The sequence below is a fragment of the Pseudorca crassidens genome, chromosome 5 (assembly GCF_039906515.1).
Source record: "Pseudorca crassidens isolate mPseCra1 chromosome 5, mPseCra1.hap1, whole genome shotgun sequence".
Lineage (NCBI taxonomy): Eukaryota > Metazoa > Chordata > Mammalia > Artiodactyla > Delphinidae > Pseudorca > Pseudorca crassidens.
The window spans coordinates 68,590,163-68,610,468 of NC_090300.1; the positions used below are offsets into that span (position 1 = coordinate 68,590,163).

The 20,306-nt window shown below is 39.4% G+C and overlaps 1 protein-coding gene across 9 annotated transcripts in view; it reads right to left on the reverse strand.

Moving 5' to 3' along the window:
- The window catches only part of DGKG (diacylglycerol kinase gamma), a 207,314-nt gene that overhangs the window by 133,183 nt on the left and 53,825 nt on the right, over window positions 1–20,306 (reverse strand). For all 9 annotated transcript variants that reach the window (XM_067738346.1, XM_067738344.1, XM_067738339.1 and 6 more), the window contains 3 exons: window positions 18,888–19,053; window positions 18,248–18,310; window positions 2,227–2,397 (listed from right to left, as the gene is read on the reverse strand). In XM_067738346.1, the coding sequence (XP_067594447.1) occupies window positions 2,227–2,397; window positions 18,248–18,310; window positions 18,888–19,053 (400 nt within the window). The remainder of the gene's footprint in view (window positions 1–2,226; window positions 2,398–18,247; window positions 18,311–18,887; window positions 19,054–20,306) is intronic.

The following is a 20,306-nucleotide window of genomic DNA, read 5'->3' on the forward strand; positions in this document are numbered from 1 at the left end:
AGGGTCACAGCACTCCTGTTAATTTGCCCTTGTGTTGTCACTTCCTTCTACATGTTTTATGTCTCTGGACCTTGTATTTATTCAGTGGTGTCTCTGGTTGGACTTTAAGTTATTTAAAAGTCATGGGCTTCCGATTCTTTGTGACTCCTCCAAATGTCCTGGTAAGAGACACTCTGGGCCCAGGTGGCTCTAACATGGAGCCCTCTTTGGTTCCACTGTGCATGAGGAGTAGAATGAGGAAGTGTGAACAAGCATCCTACTTTTTAGCAGCATGGCCTTGGGCAAGTCATTTAACTTTTCCATGCTTTCTTACATATAAAATGAGAACAATCATGTCAACTATCTAGGGTTACTGTCAGGTTAAAATGAGAAAATGCATTTAAAGTGCTTAGCAAAAATAAGGTGTTCAGTGATGAGTTATTATTGTTATTACATTGATGATGGGTGGGATTTCAGGCTATCATTTCCAAAAAAAAAAATACATGCTTGGTTATCTAGAAAAAAAACTTAACTTGGTTTCAATCACTAAAATCAGAGATGATTTGAATTAATTTAATTTAATTAAAAAAAGAAAACTTTAGGACAAATGACCAAGTTTCTGCAACAAAAAACTGTAGGGAAAAAAATAAGCAAAAGATGAAGAGAGACTAAAGAGACGTAGTAACAAATGGCAATGTATGGACCTTACTTGGATCCCAATTCAAACGAACAGTGCTTGAATTGTTCCCCAAGTAAGGGAAAATAATGAATACTGACTGAATATTTGATAATAGTAAGGAATCGTTTTCTTTAGATGTGATTGTGGTGTGTGGTTATATTTAAGAAAAAGTTATATTATTTTAGAGGTACATACTGAGATATTTACAGATGAAATTATATGATGTCTGGAATTTGCTTCAAAATAATCTGGGGCAGAAGAAATGAGTGGGAGGTATAAATAAAACACGAGTGACCACAAGCTGGTAATTGTTGAAGGTGGTTGATGGGCACACGGAAGTTCTTTGTATTCTCTACTTTTATCTGTGTTTGAAATTTTCCGTAATAAAAAGCTTTTAGAAATACAGTTTCTTTTCATTACCATTACAGGACTCAGTCTGAGAGGCACTAATACAAGGAATTTGCCACATTTGCTCCTCTCTGGTAGTTATGAACAAATATAATGCCTGAAACTCAAAATCCAACTGAATGTGGGAAATAATTTGACATTTCCCTTTTAACATTAGTCAGAAGAAACAGAAATCTGGTACATTTGCTTCCAAATTAGCATTTAAGACTTGTAATTGTTAACACTGCAAACCTAGGGGGGAGGTTTTAAGCTGGCTAAGAGAGCAAACTGTTTCATTTTGTTTTGGGCAAGGGTTTACCTTTGCCAGACTTTTCCTAATGCTTAAGTTTCACTGACTAGTCCGATTATTAGCTGGAATTTTGACTTTTGCTATAATGTGTATGCTTTTCCCTCAGTGTCTACTAAGATCCCAAGAGATGCCAAAACAATATATATTTTTAACAAGGTCCTACCTGTCATCTGTTTCAAAGTTTGCCTGTAGGCTCGCAAAAGTCAGCGAGACCGTCCCCAGAGTGAGTCATCTGCGAGACTGCAGGCTGCTTCAGCCACTGTGGGCTTTCCTTTCTGTCCCCAGCTATTATTCTCCTTCTGAAGACATGTTTTTGAAACCAAGCTCAACTCCCTTAATTAACTAGCCCTCTTTCTCAAGAGGCCAAAACACTTGGGGTGGGGGTGAGTGAAGACATGGAAATAGGCTTTAACAAGATAGAGGTTGATTAGATCTCAAGAAAAAAAAGCGTTCTTCATAGTTAAAGAGTTGCTTGGGCATGGAATAGGGGAAGGAAGACAGATGTTGAAAATCTTCCCTTGAAAAATCTTCTAAGAGGAGGCAGCCGCTTTCTGATTGGAGGCTTTCAGGAAATCCTGCCAGCAAAGGAAGGGAGTCTTCACCCTTTGCAGAGACCCCTTACCTTTCCAGATCTTCTCAATACCAAGGTCTCCAATGCACCTTCCACCCTATACAACTGGTACTGTGTTCCAGGGAAGATTCTAGGAAATATTCATGTCACTGCTGGTGACAGGGCAGAAAAGCTCCCCCAAGGAGGCAGGACCCATCCCCAGGATCCCAGATCAACCTCCAGCCTGTTTAGAACCATAAACAGGACACTAGCTCTTCCTCTAGGGAAAAGTCGAAGCCCCCTGACAGGGTACATACTTACACTCTAGCTTATCCTGAGGTCTCCCCGTTTCCAGCAAGGACAGGTAACACATGACATCCTTCAGGTACACTGTGGGGGATTCTGAGCCTGAAGACTGAGCATCATGGTTTCCCACGGGGGTCGCAGACACTTGGTCTTTAGTTGGCACTTGCTTCTCGGTGATCTTAGATTCTGTGACAGGCAAGAGGAAATCATCCAAGGACACAATGTTTAGTAAACATGAAACCCTTTGTTGCCCCATTCTTTTCACGGTAGAGACAAGAATTTTATGAGTGTCTTCAAAAGCATGGATTACATAGATATGATCAAATCAGTGGCCCTAGAAATCCAGATTGTAGAGTTCATACTTTCTGAATGAACCCCATACTGACCCCTTTAAGAGTCTATAGCCTTATAAGAAATTCACCTATGCTCTGTGAATTTTAAGAAAAGATGATAGTGATTTTTAGTAATATCAATAGCCAACAGGTAAATGTCATTTAGCCTAATTTTGGGGGGAACACACCCAATTTGTAGAGGTAATTTTGTCTGGGATTCCAAAAATCCAGACTATTGGTTATTTACCAACATACTGTTTTACAATTTTCTTCTCAAATGCATTGAAAGATAAATAAAAAGATGAAAGTTCGAAAGAGAAAACTGGGATTGACAACTAATTTCCAGAAACCAGGAAGAATTGTGACTTACTGAAAGCCTGATCAGTTGCATAAGGAAAGTATAGAAAGTGGCTTATCATACCACAGGAATAGAGTGAGTTTTCCCTCTGAAATTTTCCTTCTCACAGGTAGGAAGACTGTCTCTTTGTCCTCTGGTTAAGAAATATGATGTTATTACTAACCAGAAAACCAGGCACCGATATTTTACGTGTGAATCATACTCTTTTGAGGCATTTTAAGGGCTATCTCTTTTTCCCCAGCCTCTTTATATCCATGATCTCAATATCAAATAAGAGGATGCAACTCAGAGAAAACACAGGAAACAGTAAAAGGAAGACTGTCAGTGGAAAATCTAACCCAAGTGTACCACCAAATAACAGAGTGTTGAAGGCACAGGTAGAGGGAGAGATAGCCTTGATATTACTGCCTGCTGGGGAAAGCAATGCCACCAGTACACTCTTTATTCAGAGAACCAAGGTCCCAAGCAATGGCAAACAGTTCAGCTCAGGCCAACACAGCTGCGCTAGATGAAAGCCTACCAGGTCCTAGGGGTTAGGTTGTTGTTTGAGAAGGGAGTTAGCCATCACCCAGATGGACAGTGGGTGAGACCAGAGGCCACTGACATACTCTGTATGTTACAAAGGGTCCTGTGAAGAGACCAACATGGGACCCACAAAACAGAGTTGCAAAACAAGGAAAGGAAGCTTCATCATGAAGTCTCAGAGGACAAGATCTCTGGAAATAATTTCCTACCGGACAAGACCCTCAGTAGGTTGCAAGAAGGTGTAACTTCTATTAAACAGGAGCAGAAAGCCTCAGGGGTGAGCAAGTTGAGATGAAAACACAATAGGATGAGATAACAAGGATAGTGAGGTAGGGGAAAACTGCCATGAAATTACGTATGCAACAGAAATATTAAAATCATCACTGGAGGAAAAGTTATGGAAAAACGTAACTTAATAATGTATAAGACAAAGGTGAAAAATTCTTTGTATAGGGTAGCCCATTATGCCCCAAGTTATGTTATATCCTCAAATTATTCATCCATTAAAACACTATTAGAATGACTTCTATGCCAACTAAATTGGAATGAGAGGGACCAGATTTACCCTCCTACTGATGCAACTAAAAAAACTGGACAAAAGATATGAAACAATGGTCCATAGGATATTGCATATGGCCAACACCAAAGGGCAATCCCAAGAGATGGGAAACAAATGAGGTGATCCCTACAAATGCCACACCTTACTGACTGGAAAGAGTTTCTAGGCTGTGGCACAGGGAGGGGAAACCCAGGCAGATCCTGGAAGTCTCTCTGAGTTGCAGAGATGGAGCTGGGAATCCTGGGAGTCCAAAGTGACTGGAGTTCACAGAGCAGAGCACTGGAGAGGAGGGAGTTGCACAGAGGGAACTCCTGCTGTCTCTGCAGAAGGTCCCGTTGAGTAATCAGCAGAGAGTTGCCTCAATTATTCATCTGAGTAGTGATTAGCACAGATGTGTGAGGAAACTACCTGAGGCTGGGGAAGGAATCAGGATGAGAGGGAACAATCCCTGGAAGGCATAGAGAACTAAGCATAGTGTCTATTTCCAGCAATCAGAGTAGAAAACTCCCATAATTCATGAATCACTGAGTAGAGTACTTAGAGAGTTTTGCCTTGCTAACTGGGCAAAATTATCTCTAGAAAAAATGCCTTCCTGGTGCTAACAAAAGCTTGACCCAAAAGTGTCAACTTACCACCAAACCAGCTTTATAACAAATGCTAAAGGAACTCCTCTAGGCAGGAAACAGAAGAGAAGGAAAAGACCTACAATAACAAACCCAAAACAATTGAGAAAATGGTAATAGGAACATACATATTGATAATTACCTTAAATGAAATGGATTAAATGCTCCAACCAAAAGACATAGACTGGCTGAATGGATACAAAAGCAAGACCCGTATATATGCTGTCTACAAGAGACCCACTTCAGACCTAGGGACACATATAGACTGAAAGTGAGGGGATGGAAAAAGATATTCCATGCAAATGGAAATCAAAAGAAAGCTGGAGTAGCAATTCTCATATCAGAGAGAATAGACTTTAAAATAAAGCCTATTACAAGAGACAAAAAGGACACTACATAACGATCAAGGATCAATCCAAGAAGAAGATATAACAATTGTAAATATTTATGAACCCAACATAGGAGCACCTCAATATATAAGGCAAATGCTAACAGCCATAAAAGGGGAAATCGACAGTAACACAATCATATTAGGGGACTTTAACAAACCATTTTTACCAATGGACAGATCAACCAAGATGAAAATAAATAAGAAAACACAGCTTTAAATGATACATTAAACAAGATGGACTTAATTGATATTTATAGGACATTCCAACCAAAAACAACAGAATACACTTTCTTCTCAAGTGCTCATGGAACATTCTCCAGGATAGATCATATCTTGGGTCACAAATCAAGCCTTGGTAAATTTAAGAAAATTGAAATTGTATCAAGTATCTTTTCCGACCACAACGCTATGAGACTAGATATCAATTACAGTAAAAAAAACTGTAAAAATTACAAACACATGGAGGTTAAACAATATGCTACTAAGTAACCAAGAGATCACTGAAGAAATCAAAGAGGAAATCAAAAAATACCTCGAAACAAATGACAATGAAAACACGATGGCCCAAAACGTATGGGGTGCAGCAAAAGCAGTTCTAACAGGGAAGTTCATAGCAATACAACCCTACCTCAAGAAACAAGAAAAATCTCAAGTAAACAACCTAACCTTACACCTAAAGCAATTAGAGAAAGAAGAACAGAAAAACCCCAAAGTTAGCAGAAGAAAATAAATCATAAAGATCAGATCAGAAATAAACGAAAAAGAAATGAAGGAAACAATAGCAAAGATCAATAAAACTAAAAGGAGGTTCTTTGAGAAGATAAACAAATTGATAAACCATTAGCCAGACTTATCAAGAATAAAAGGGAAAAGACTCAAATCAACAGAATTTGAAATGAAAAAGGAGAAGTAACAACTGACACTGCAGAAATACAAAGGATCATGAGAGATTACTACAAGCAACTCTATGCCAATAAAATGGACAACCTAGAAGAAATAGACAAATTCTTAGAAAAGCACAACCTTCAGAAACTGAACCAGGAAGAAATAGAAAATATAAACAGACCAATGACAAGCACTGAAATTGAAACTGTGATTAAAAATATTCCAACAAACAGAAGCCCAGGACCAGATGGCTTCACAGGCGAATTCTATCAAACATTTAGAAAGAAGAGCTAACACCTATCCTTCTCAAACTCTTCCAAAATATAGCAGAGGGAGGAACACCCCCAAACTCATTCTACGAGGCCACCATCACCCTGATACCAAAACCAGACAAGGATGTCACAAAGAAAGAACTCTACAGGCCAATATCACTGATGAACATAGATGCAAAAATCCTCAACAAAATACTAGCAAACAGAATCCAACAGCACATTAAAAGGATCATACACCATGATCAAGTGGGGTTGATCCCAGGAATGCAAGGATTCTTCAGTATACACAAATCAATCAATGTGATACACCATATTAACAAATTAAAGAATAAAAACCATATGATCATCTCAATAGATGCAGAAAAATCTTTCGACAAAATTCAACACCAATTTATGATAAAAACTCTCTAGAAAGCAGGCATAGAGGGATCTTCCCTCAACAAAATAAAGGCCATATATGACAAACCCACAGCCAACATCATCCTCAATGGTGAAAAACTGAAACCTTTCCACTAAGATCAGGAACAAGATAAGGCTGCCCACTCCTACCACTATTATTCGACATTGTTTTGGAAGTCCTAGCCATGGCAATCAGAGAAGAAAGGAAATAAAAGGAATCCACATCAGAAAAGAAGAAGTAAAGCTGTCACTGTTTGCAGATGACATGATACTATACATAGAGAATCCTAAAGACGCTACCAGAAAACTACTAGAGCTAATCAATGAATTTGGTAAAGTAGCAGGATACAAAATTAATGCACAGAAATCTCTTGCATTCCTATACACTAATGATGAAAAATCTGAAAAAGAAATTAAGGAAACACTCCCATTTACCACTGCAACAAAAAGAATAAAATACCTAGGAATAAACCTACCTGAGGAGACAAAAGACCTGTATGCAGAAACTATAAGACACTGATGAAAGAAATTAAAGATGATACAAACAGATGGAGAGACATATACCATGTTGTTGGATTGGAAGAATCAACATTGTGAAAATGACTATATTACCCAAAGCAATCTACAGATTCAATGTAATCCCTATCAAAGTACCAATGGCATTTTTCACAGAACTAGAACAAAAAGTTTCACAATTCGTACGGAAACACAAAAGACCCCGAATAGCCAAAGCAATCTTGAGAACGAAAAACGGAGCTGGAGGAATCAGGCTCCCTGACTTCAGACTATACTACAAAGCTACAGTAATCAAGACAGTATGGCACTGGCACAAAAACAGAAATATAGATCAATGGAACAGGATAGAAAGCCCAGAGATAAACTCACACACATATGGACACCTTATCTTTGATAAAGGAGGCAAGAATATACAATGGAGAAAAGACAGCCTCTTCAATAAGTGGTGACAGGAAAACTGGACAACTACATTTAAAAGAATGAAATCAGAACACTCCCTAACACCATACACAAAAATAAACTCAAAATGGATTAAAGACCTAAATGTAAGGCCAGACACTATCAAACTCTTAGAGGAAAACACAGGAAGAACACTCTATGACATAAATCACAGCAAGATCCTTTTTGACCCACCTTCTAGAGAAATGGAAATAAAAACAAAAATAAAGAAATGGGACCTAATGAAACTTAAAGTTTTTGCACAGCAAAGGTAAACATAAACAAGATGAAAAGACAACCCTTAGAATGGGAGAAAATATTTGCAAATGAAGCAACTGACAAAGGATTAATCTCCAAAATATACAAGCAGCTCATGTAGCTCAATATCAAAAAAACAAACAACCCAATCCAAAAATGGGCAGAAGATCTAAATAGACATTTCTTCAAAGAAGATATACAGATTGCCAACAAACACATGAAAGGATGCTCAACATCATTAATCATTAGAGAAATGCAAATCAAAACTACAATGGGGTAGCACCTCACACTGGTCAGAAGAGCCATCATCAAAAAATCTACAAACAATAAATGCTGGGGAGGGTGTGGAGGAGAGGGAACCCTCTTGCACTGTTAGTGGGAATGTAAATTGATACAGCCACTATGGAGAACAGTATGGAGGTTCCTTAAAAAACTACAAATAGAACTACCATATGACCCAACGATCCCACTACTGGGCATATATCCTGAGAAAACCATAATTCAAAAAGAGTCACGTACCACAATGTTCATTGCAGCACTGTTTACAATAGTCAGGACATGGAAGCAACCTAAGTGTCCATTGACAGACGAATGGATAAAGAAGATGCAGCACATATATACAATGGAATATTATTCAGCCATAAAAAGAAATGAAATTGAGTTATTTGTAGTGAGGTGGATGGACCTAGAGTCTGTCATACAGAGTGGAGTAAGTCAGAAAGAGAAAAACAAATAACGTATGTTAACACATATATATGGAATCTAAAAAAAAAAGGTCATGAAGAACCTAGGGGCAAGACAGGAATAAAGATGCAGACCTACTAGAGAATGGACTTGAGGATATGGGGAGGGGGAAGGGTAAGCTGTGACAAAGTGAGAGAGTGGCATGGACATATATACACTACCAAATGTAAAATAGATAGCTAGTGGAAGCAGCTGCACAGCACAGGGAGATCAGCTCGGTGCTTTGTGACCACCTAGAGGGGTGGGATAGGGAGGGTGGGAGGGAGGGAGATGCAAGAGGGAAGAGATATGGGGACATATGTATAACTGATTCACTTTGTTATAAAGCAGAAGCTAACACACCATTGTAAAGCAATTATACTCCAATAAAGATATTAAAAATTAAAAAATAAAAAAGTAAAGAAAAATAAAATGACCCACATTTGAAGTTAAAAAAAAAAAAGGTTCTGAAGAACCTAGGGGCAGAACTGGAATAAAGAGGAAGAAGTAGAGAATGGACTTGAGGACACAGGATGGGGAAAGGGTAATCTGGGATGAAGTGAGAGACTCGCATGGACATATATACACTACCAAATGTAAAATAGATAGCTGGTGGGAAGCAGCCGCATAGCACAGGGAGATCAGCTCGGTGCTTTGTGAACACCTAGAGGGGTGGGACAGGGCTGGTGGGAGGGAGACGCAATAGGGAGGGGATATGGGGATATATGTATACGTACAGCTGATTCCCTCTGTTATACAGCAGCAACAAACACAACAATGTAAAGCAATTATACTCCAGTAAAGATGTTAAAAAAAAAAAAGGTCAAACTGTTTCCAAGTAAACCTAAGTGTATCCCAAAACAAAGCTCAGGAATATATATAGGAATACAAAAATATCTAGTACAAACAATGTAAAATTTTCAAAGTTTGGCATTCAATAAATTATTGCTAGGTATGCAAAGAAGAGAATGTGAACAATAATAAGGAGAAAAATCAACTGAAATGGATCCAGAAATGACAGAGATGATATAATAGACAAAACATTTAAAATAGTTATTATAACTGTATTCCATATATCTAAGAAGCTGGAAGAAAGACTGAACATGTTAAGTAGAGACATGAAAGATATTTAAAAATGCCCACATCAAGTGTCTAGATATGATATGCTAAATGAAAACTACAAATATACTGAGTGGGATTAATAGCAGATTAGATATTGCAGAAGAAAAGATTAGTGAATTTGAAGCATCACTACAGAAACTATCCAAAAAGACTACAAAAAAAGAAAAAAAAAGAGTATCATACCGGTGAGCTGTTGGACAACTTCAAGTAGTCAAATAAACATGTAATTGGAATACCTGAAGAAGAGGAGAGTCAGGAGCAGAAAAAAAATTAAAGAAATAATGGCTGACATTTTCCCAAATTTGTTGATATTTGATAAAAAACTATGGAACCTCAGCTACAAGATGCTCAATGAACCCCAAGCATAAGAAATATATATAAAACTATACCAAGGAACACCAAAATCAAATTGATTACAATAAGTGATAAAAATTATAAAAGAGGCCAGAGAAAAAAGACACCTGATGAGAGAAACCCAGATAAGAATGACTATAGCTTTCTTACTGGAAACAAAGTATGCTAGTAGCCAGTGGAACAACATCTTTAAAGAACTAAAAGAAAAAAAAAAACCTGTCAAATTAGAATTTTTTTTTAGCATTTTCATTGGAGTATAATTGCTTTACAATGGTGTGTTAGTTTCTGCTTTATAACAAAGTGAACCAGTTATACGTATACATATGTTCCCATATCTCTTCCCTGTTGCATCTCCCTCCCTCCCACCCTCCCTATCCCACCCCTCTAGGTGGTCACAAAGCACCAAGCTGATCTCCCTGTGCTATGTGGCTGCTTCCCACTAGCTATCTATTTTACGTTTGGTAGTGTATACATGTCCATGCCACGCTCTCACTTTGTCACAGCTTACCCTTCCCCCTCCCCATATCCTCAAGTCCATTTTCTAGTAGGTCTGTGGCTTTATTCCCGTCTTACCCCTAGGTTCTTCATGATCTTTTTTTTTTCTCTTAGATTCCATATATATGTGTTAGCATACGGTATTTGTTTTTCTCTTTCTGACTTACTTCACTCTGTATGACAGACTCTAGAATTCTTTACTCAGTGAAATATCTTTAGAATTAAAAGGCTAAATAAAGAATTTTTCAAATGTACAAACCATATAGAGCTGCGTTACAAGAAATGGTAAAGGAAATCCTTTCACTAGAATTACACTATATGGAAACCTGGATTTATACACAAGAATGATAAGCACTGATAAATACAAATAGATAAATATAAAGAATTTTTTTTATTAATTAAATCTTTTAAAAAGATAGTTAACTATGACAATAATAACATATTGTGTGGTTTATAACATGTAGAAGTAAAATGTAGAAGTACAAAGCACAAAGACCTGGATAAGAGAAATGGAGGTATGTTGTTGTAAATTTCTTATAGTATATGCAAAATGAAATTCTGCTACTTGAAGGTAGACTGTGATAGTTAAAACAACTAAGATAAGAAAGGAGATAAAGTGAAATCATAAAAAAATTCAATTAACTTCAGGCAGAAAAAGAGAAAAAGGGAAAAGAAGAACAGATAGAAAAAAGAAAACAAATAGCAAGATGGTGGTTTTAAACCTAACTATAACAATTATCACAGTAAATGTAAATGTTCTAAAACTCTAACTAAAAAGCAGATATTGTCAGATTGGATTAAAAAATAAAACCCAACAACACGCTTCTTATAAGAAAGTCAATTTAAATATACAGACACAAATACATTAAAAGTAAAACAATGAAAAAAGATATACCATGGCAACACTAGTTAACCAGAGTGGCTATATTAGTTACGAATATAATTATAATAACATAAATTTCAAAGCAAAGAATATTACTAGGGATAAAGAGAGTCATTTCATAATGGTAAAGAGGGCAAGTCATTAAGAAAACATAATAGTCCTAAACATTTCTACCTCTAGTTCTTTACCTAAAAGGAATGAAAGGTGTCTGTCCAAAATTTGTATATGAATGTTCATATTTTATTTTTAATAGCCAAAAACTGGAAACAACCCAAATGTCCATCAGCACATGAATGGATAAACCAGTTGTGGAATATCTACCTGTATACTGAAATACTAATCAGCAATAAAAATATGTTAATTACTGATACACACAACAACATGGATGAATTTTTAAATTATTATGCTGAGTGAAAGAAGCCACATGGAAAAGAGTACATACTGTATCAATCTATTCATATAAAATCTAGAAAATGCAATCTGGCTTATAGTGACAACAAGCAGATCAGTGGCTGTATGGAGATGGAGATGGGTGGGTAGGGAGGGTGGGAGAGAGGGATGATAAAGGAAACTTTTGAGGCTGATGAATATCTTCATTATATTGATATGGTGCTGATTTTATTGGTGTATACAGACATAAAACTTATTAATTGTACATTTTAAACATGTACAATTTATTTTATGCCAAATTGTACCTCAATAAAGCTGTTTTAAAACAAAATTGTCAAAAAAACCAAAAAACAAAATTGTCGTTATGTGCAGATAACATAATACTCTACACAGAGTACCCTAAAGACTTCATGCAAAAACTGTTAGAATAAATGAATTTAGCAAGGTAGCAGGATACAAAATTAATATACAGAAATCTGTTGCATTTCTTTATACTAGCAATGAAATATCAGAAAAAAATTAAAAATCCTGTTTAAAATTGCATCAAAAAACCCCCACAAAAATCCTAGGAATAAACCTAACCAAGGAGGTGAGAACTATAAAACATTGATAAAGGAAGTTGAAAATGATCCAAAGAAATGGAATGATACCCTATGCTCTTGGATTGGAAGAATTAATATTGTTAAAATGGTCATACTATCCAAAGCAATCTATAGATTTAATGTGATCCTTATCCAATTACCCATGACATTTTTCACAGAACTAGAACAAATAATCCTAAAATTTATACAGAACCACAAAAGATCCAGAATTGCCAAAGCAATCCTGACGAAAAAGAGCAAAGCTGGAGGCATAACCCTCCTGGACTTCAGATAATACTACAAAGCTACAGTAATCAAAACAGCATGGTATTTGCACAGAAACAGACATATAGGTCAATGGAACAGAATAGAGAGCCCAGAAATAAACCCATACACTTGAGGTTAATTAATCTTCGACAATGGAGAATATACAGTGGAGATACGACAGTCTCTTCAGCAAGTGGTGTTGGGAAAGCTGGACAGCCACATGTAAATCAATAAAGTTAGAACACACCCTCACGCCATACACAAAAGTAAACTCAAGATGGTTTAAAGACCTAAATATAAGATATGACACCATAAAACTCCTAGAAGAGAACATAGGCAAAACATTATCTGACATAAATCATAGCAATATTTTCTTAGACCATTTTTCCAAGGCAAAAGAAATAAAAGCAAAAATAAACAAATGGTACTTAATCAAACTTAAAAGCTTCTGCACAGCAAAGGAAAACATCAACAAAATGAAAAGATGACCTACAGAATGGGAGAAAATATTTGCAGATGATGCAATTGACAATGGGTTAATATCCAAAATATACAAACAGCTCATAAAACTGAGTGTAAAAAAACCCAATCAAAAAATGGACAGAAGACTTAAATAGACATTTCTCCAAAGAAGACCTATAGATGGCCAACAGGCACATGAAAAGAAGCTCAACATCACTAATTATTAGAGAAATGCAAATCAAAATCACAATGAGGTATCACCTCACACCAGTCAGAATAGTCATCATTAAAAAGTCTACAAATAATAAATGCTAGAGATTGTGGGGAGAAAAGGGAACCCTCCTACACTGCTGGTGGGAATGTAAATTGGTGCAGCCACTATGGAAAACAGTATGGAGGTTCCTTAAAAAACTAAAACTAGAGCTACCATATGATACAGCAATCCCACTTCTGGGCAGAGAAGAAAACTCTAATTTGAAAAGATACATGCACCTCAATGTTCACAGCAACACTATTTACAATAGCCAAGACGTGGAAGCAACCTATGTGTCCATCAACAGATGAATGGATAAAGAAGATGTGGTGTATATATATACAAGGGACTATTATTCAGCCATTAAAAAGAATGAAATAATACTATTTGCAGCAACGTGGGTGGACCTAGAGAGTATCATACTAAGTGAAGTAAGTCAACAGAGAAAGACAAATATTACATGATATCACTCATTTGTGGAATCTAAAATATAATGCAAATGAATTTATTTATAAAACAGAACCAGACTCACAGACATAGAAAACAAACTGATGGTTACTAAAGGGGAAAGGGAGTGGGGGGAGGAGTAAATTAGGAGTATGGGATTAACACATACATACTACCATATATAAAATAGATAAGCAACAGTGATTTACTGTATAGCACAGGAAACTATATCCAGTATCTTGTAATAACCTATGATGGAAAATAATCTAAAAAAATATATACCTGAATGACTTTGCTGTATACCTGAAACTGACACAATATTTTATATATATATATATATATATATATATATATATATATATATATTTATTTGGTTGCACGGGTCTTAGTTGTGGCATGCGAACTCTTATTGGCAGCATGCATATGTGATCTAGATCCCTGACCAGGGATCGAACCTGGGCCCCCTGAATTGGGAGCGCAGAGTCTTAACCACTGCACCACCAGGGAAGTCCCTAATACAATATTATAAATCCACTATACTTCAATTAAAAAAACATTATTACAGCCTTTCCCAAAGATCCTTTGGTTACCAGAGCTTTGACTGGATCTTGAGCCATTGTTCTAGTCCTCATTGAGGTCTACTGTTCAGTCCAGCAGTGGAAATGCTGGGGCCCAGAGGGACTGAGTGACACACAGTCCCACTGGTGTCCTACCTGCTCATGCTGCCTTACATGAAATAACCCTAACCCACACCCATCCAAGCACATCCCTCTGGGACTACCCTCTTCCAGAGCACAGAGGTTTTGCCCAGGTGCCACATTACATACCCTTCTAAATGAGGGTTCTTGGGCAGAGACGACTTGCTCCACCTTCTCTCTTAGTCTCTGTATTACTTCTTACCTTTCAGTTGGGCTGTGTGGAAAGAGCGCCAAGCTAGAGGCAGAAAACTGGGTTTGTGCTAAATGGTGTGTGATCTTGCACAAGAAGGCTTATTCCCCACACCCAACCTCAGTTTTTTCATCTGTTAAAAGACGGACTTGCATTAAAATTGATGTTTACCAAAAGTTTTGAATGACATGAATAATGTTTGTGAATATAATGCTAAGTGAAAAACAAAGCTGGATCCAAAATTATATATATACAGTCTGATTCCAGTTCTGTAAAAAATTTATGGAAAAAACCCTACAAGGATACATACGTATAGGGGTGTGTGTGTGTGATCACATTGGTAGATTTAGGTGATTTTGTTGTTTCTTTAGTTTTTCTGTACTCTTCAGAAAATTTTTTATTGATACAATGTGTTACCTTTAAAACTGGAAAAATATATTTAAAAAAAATGGAGGGACTTTCCTTGAGACTCCAACAGTCCAAGCTGCTGAACCATCTCAATAGCCTGAGGAACTAAATAAAAACCAGGAGAATGAAGTTCACATTGTTTATCCCACCTTTTCATGGGCATTCAGGGAAGGGTGATTTCAGCCCTTCCTGAGCTGACATCCTGACAATGACATGTTGCTCAAGGCTCTGAGCTGACCTCTGGACTCAGTGAAACCCCTGTCTGCTGTGCTTATGGACCCAACCATGTCCCCACCTGGCTCTGGGAATGAATAACTTAAAGCGGGTTGTTCTAGATCTGAGCTTGGAGCTTGATCTGATAGGCACAAACAGCCATATCAAATGAGAATAGAGTTTCTTCTTCTTGGGCAACAGGAAAAGCGTGGAATTTTCAACAGATGGCCTGATCTAAGGTGATTCCAGAACTTGGCTCTTCCTTGTTGGCAGAGGCCCTGCTCTGTGGTGTCCACCTGTCCCTACATTCTTGTTTTTGGTGAATAGGGGCATCTAATTAAGACATTCATGGAAGGTGGCCCAACAGGAAAAGGATTTGCTACTTAACATCACAAGTTACAAAAGAGGGTGAAAAAATTACATCTCCCTGGGCCAGCAGTCAGATAACTGCCCTTTCATGACTGGACCACAGGAGACTGATATGTTGCATGCACGGGAAAACAGTGCATGACGAATCACTTCTCCAGGAGCAAGTCTCTGGAAGTTGTTCTGAGACCCCAAATGATACAGATATTGCAAATAAACATGGTGGTCAAATAAGCCAGCCAAGGTCTATTATCATCATTCATTATCTTTTCTCAAATATCACATAATGACAGGATCCCCACTAAGTCCTTGTTTGGTACCTTGGAAACTTCAGCCACTGAAACAAACTCTGCCCAGACAATTTGGAACCTCAGGGAATGAAGTGTAACTTCTCTCAGGTTCCTCTTGAAGTTCCAGATACTTGGACTAAGAACATCTCTGGTAAAGAATCTGGGTAAAGAAAAAGATGCTTTTCTTTGATTTTTTTGCTGAGAGTTTAGAATAATCTCAAAGCTTCCAGTTTGAAACTATTCTTTCTACCATGAGAATGATTTATGTCATAAAATGCCCTCTCTATTCCCAATAAGATTTAAGACTTATTTATGACTTTAATGCATTTGACCAAAGGGCCCTAGACCTAGCAAGCGTGGGTGAGATGCTGGGCAGAGGGGTGGGTGAGTCTATACTTTGCACAGTCTTGCCCTGCTGCTGTCCCTGAAGAACTCAGGAAGGCACCAATACTCTTAATCCTTGCTTTCTGGAGTTCTATGAGAAGTCTGGATTTTGCTGAGTTTATGGTCCTGAGGCAATTCTCCTTTCCCAACCATGTTCTGCTCTCCATTCAGAGTGAATTTTTGATCTCATCAGTCTTTCAGTTACACACTGAAAACTCTATAATCCTCTAGTTGCCCTTTCGGCAATGACTGGAAAAAAGATGAGAACTACATCTAGCATCCACTCGAAGAAATTCTCTCATCCTAAGTCTCTGTTACAATTAGTTCTCATTCAGTTGTATTATCTCTTACCTATTCTGCCATGTGTGTACGTATGTATATAATATATATTGAAAGATACAAGAAAACTGCATCTTTATCCCCTGGGCACATCCCAAGAGCTGGAATTCACCAATGTGCATCAATCTTTTCCAAACAATAATGCAAAGGAAATAAGGTCTGTCTCTCTGAGTCTTTGTATGTGAAGCTCCAAGAGCAACCTGGGAGGGAGACAGTCCCTGAGAGTCCTTCCATGAGAAGGAGGATGCCCATCTGACACAATTGGAGACTGAGGGTGCAGACTGAAGGAGATCTTGGCAGACATGATGAGTTGAGAATAGAGTGTACTTCTGGAGGGTGGCCTGAATAATAACTGCTAATATTTACTGAACATTTACTCTGTTCCAGGCACTATACTAAGCATTTTACACACATAACTCACTTAACCTTCATATCAACACTTACTGTCATCTCATGTTACAGATGGGGAAACTGAGGCACAGAGACATTGTTCAAACATACCGAAGGTTTCAGAGCTAGGTGTTGTCAGAGCTGGGTGTCAAACCCAGGAAGTCTCTGAAGTCCAGATTCTTAACCAATATGCTTATTACCTGACCCAGCTTAGGCTGATAGTGTCCAGGAAATTTGTGCTACATCTTAGAACAGAGGTCAAGGAGGATAATCTTTGCTCTTTCCAGTTTTACTAGGAGCTTCTGCACTTGGGACTGTGCCTGTCAACAGCCTCTCAACAGAGGAATGGCCGCCCATTGATCAATGTGCCAGGGAAGGTTCCACATCAGTCACGACCCAAGAGACGGTGCCTGGACAGCCAGGCACCATGATGGTGGCTCCACTGGGAATGCAGCCTTGATCATTCCACTAGGACCTAACCAAATTGGTGCCTTTACGTGGAGACAAACCTTAGTCCAGGCACCTCAAGAGAGACCATTGCTTCCTATCTTGGTGCAGGAAAGAGCAGAAGCTTGGAGGATGGACAATTCTGGATTGAATCCCTAGCTCCTCAGCTCGCACAGTGGTATGTAATCTCTTACAGCCTCAGCTCCTCAGTGTGTGACGTGGCATGATTACAAAGGCTAAGGTGAAACATGCAATAAAGCAGGTGCCTGGCAAATAGATCTTCAAAACACATTAGCTGGCTTCCTCTTGCTCCTCTCAACTTGTTCAAACAAGTGCATGTAAATATTGTGGGAAATCAACCAGAGCACACTCTTACCCTCTTTCCGTAACCCCCTTCAGCCATTCACTGGTAGCGTCATCTCCACCTCAGCCCTATGGCCACTTCTTCCCATACACTCTCTGTCTCTCTCTTTTCCTCTGCCCACCCCTCCCCTCACCGTACACTTTCTCCTTTTCCCCTCTTTGGCTAGGCAGACCCGTCAGAGGTAAACATCTAATGAGCTGACCGAAGTCCTGACCTGCCCTGTTTTGGGACAAATGAAGCAAGAACCTTCATCCAGCCTCAGAATCCCAACATATTTGAGTGTCAGGGGCCCCAAAGGTGGAGGCAGACAAGATCTGCTCAAAGGCATACAATTACATGGAGACACAACTGCTGGTTAGATTCTCCCCCTTCCCCAAGGATGGGGTACTGCCCACTCCTCCCCCGAAGACTTACCCATGTCAGGGGCACAAGCCTCGTCTGCTTTGGCAGCATTATCTGCATTCTGTATGTTGGAATCTGGGGAATAAAAAGAAGATGTAGTGACCAGCCCATGCCCTCTAGGTTTTGAGAGAGGCAGGTAGGAGACTTTCCCACAAAGTCTGGATCTCTTGGGTTATGCCCATGTCTCTGGTGTCAGCTGGGTTCATGCTCACTTATTGGGGTTGGTAGTGTCTCCCCCATTATAGCCCAAGCTCCAGAAAGACAGTAACCACACCCTTCCCCTCCTGTGACTCTCCCAGGCTAGTCCCAGCCTGGGCACAAGAGCTGAATGTGCTCTCCAGGGACTGGCAGCTTTTGTGGAAGGCCCACCCGCCCCTGCCATACATTAGTTTGTGCCTCCTCTTCTCCCCATCCTCTCCTCTGATCCTGAGTGGCAGGAATTATGCCCTTTTTATTTCTCTTACTGAAAGATCCATCAGACAGAGCTTCCTGAAAGGGCAGAGTCTTGGTCCCCTGGTCTCTGTTTCCCCCTCTTCCCCATAGGGAAGTTACCAGGCACAGAGGACCATCTAGGAGTGCAGGCTGAACCTGTGGCAAGTGGGTTAGAGCTGCAAAATCTCCCTTCCATCTTGGGGAATGCTGGTCCATGTACCTGGGCCACTGGCTTCGCTGTTGCTGGCCCCCTCCTTTGGGTGGGACCGGGTCTCCTGTCTGGGCTTCTGGCTGAAGGCCAGGAAGAGGTGTGTGCTCAGTGGCTGTGGAAGGTCCACCTCCAGGTACGCCCTCATGAACAGCTTGAAGATGTCGTAGCTAATAGGCTGAGAAGGGATAAAGAGGGAAAAGTCAGTGGAGAGAAGTGAAGAGACAGAGGGTGGGAGAGGAGAAGAAGGAATGGGGGAACTGGCAATGGAAAGGGAAGCAGAAGGGAGTGGAGTGATTGGTGGGGGCAGGAATGAAAAGGCCTGGGAGTCGATAGAGGGTGAAAAGCATAGGCAGTGGGGGTAGGACGTGAGGAAGAGAAGACGCTGTTGGTTGTGTGTTGGGGCTTGGTGGGCCATGGAACCATGGGAGGCTTTCCTGACAAGGCATGTCTAAGTTTAGGAAGAAAAGGGGGTGCTGAAGACTGAGCACTGGGAGTGAGGGCTCTGCCTGAGTCGGGGACCACATGGGGGTCTTGTCTCTAATGGGCAGGACTAGGTCAGTGCCCTGGAATCCTAGGTAAGATGAAGAAGAATGGCAGGGAGAGGGAGGCAGGGAGGACAAGACAGGGGTATGGGAATTAAGAGATACAAACTACTATGTATAAAATAAAAAGCAACAAGGATATATTGTACGGCACAGGGAAATATAGCCATCACTCTGTCATAACTTTAAATGGAGTGTAATCTATAAAAATACTGAATCACTACGCTGTATACCTCAAACCAATATAATATCATAAATGAACTGTATCGCAAAAAAAAAAAAAAAAAGGATGAAGAAGGATGTAGTTGAAAACACAAGGAGAAGAAATCGCTCTTCTGCGGTATGTCAATTTTCTGCTTATGCCGTGAGGGATGTGATTCCTGAGGATTCAGGTCTCAGAAAAGAAAAAAGAACAGGCTCCGTCTTTCATTACTTTCATAATTGACCCTCTTTGGACAACCCTCAAGATACCAGGGGAGGGAGTGTGTCTGGCTCGACTGCTCTCAAAACATGTCCTTGTGAAGGTTTCAGGCACCAGGAGAGAAGAGCAGGAAGCCAAGGACGGAAGGTAAAACCAAGAAACATGCCAAAACCTCTCCCTGCTGTATGTCGCCCAGTGCTGCCTGGCTTCTGGTCCCAGGTTGGGAGAACTGTGCCAGAAAGGGCTGCTGCACTCAGCAAACACTCGGCAACAACAGTGCGCAGTGAGTCATCACTGGCTTGTGCTTTGATGGCATCAGATTCTTCATCAAATCAGCAGATGCTCCTGGAAATCATCTGAGGAAGCACTCCTCCAAGATCTGCTGTGCAGGCTTTTGTGAATAATAGCGATAAAATCCCTTTTTGGGAGCCTACTTGGCTCTCTCTGAAAATGTTGGTAGCATTT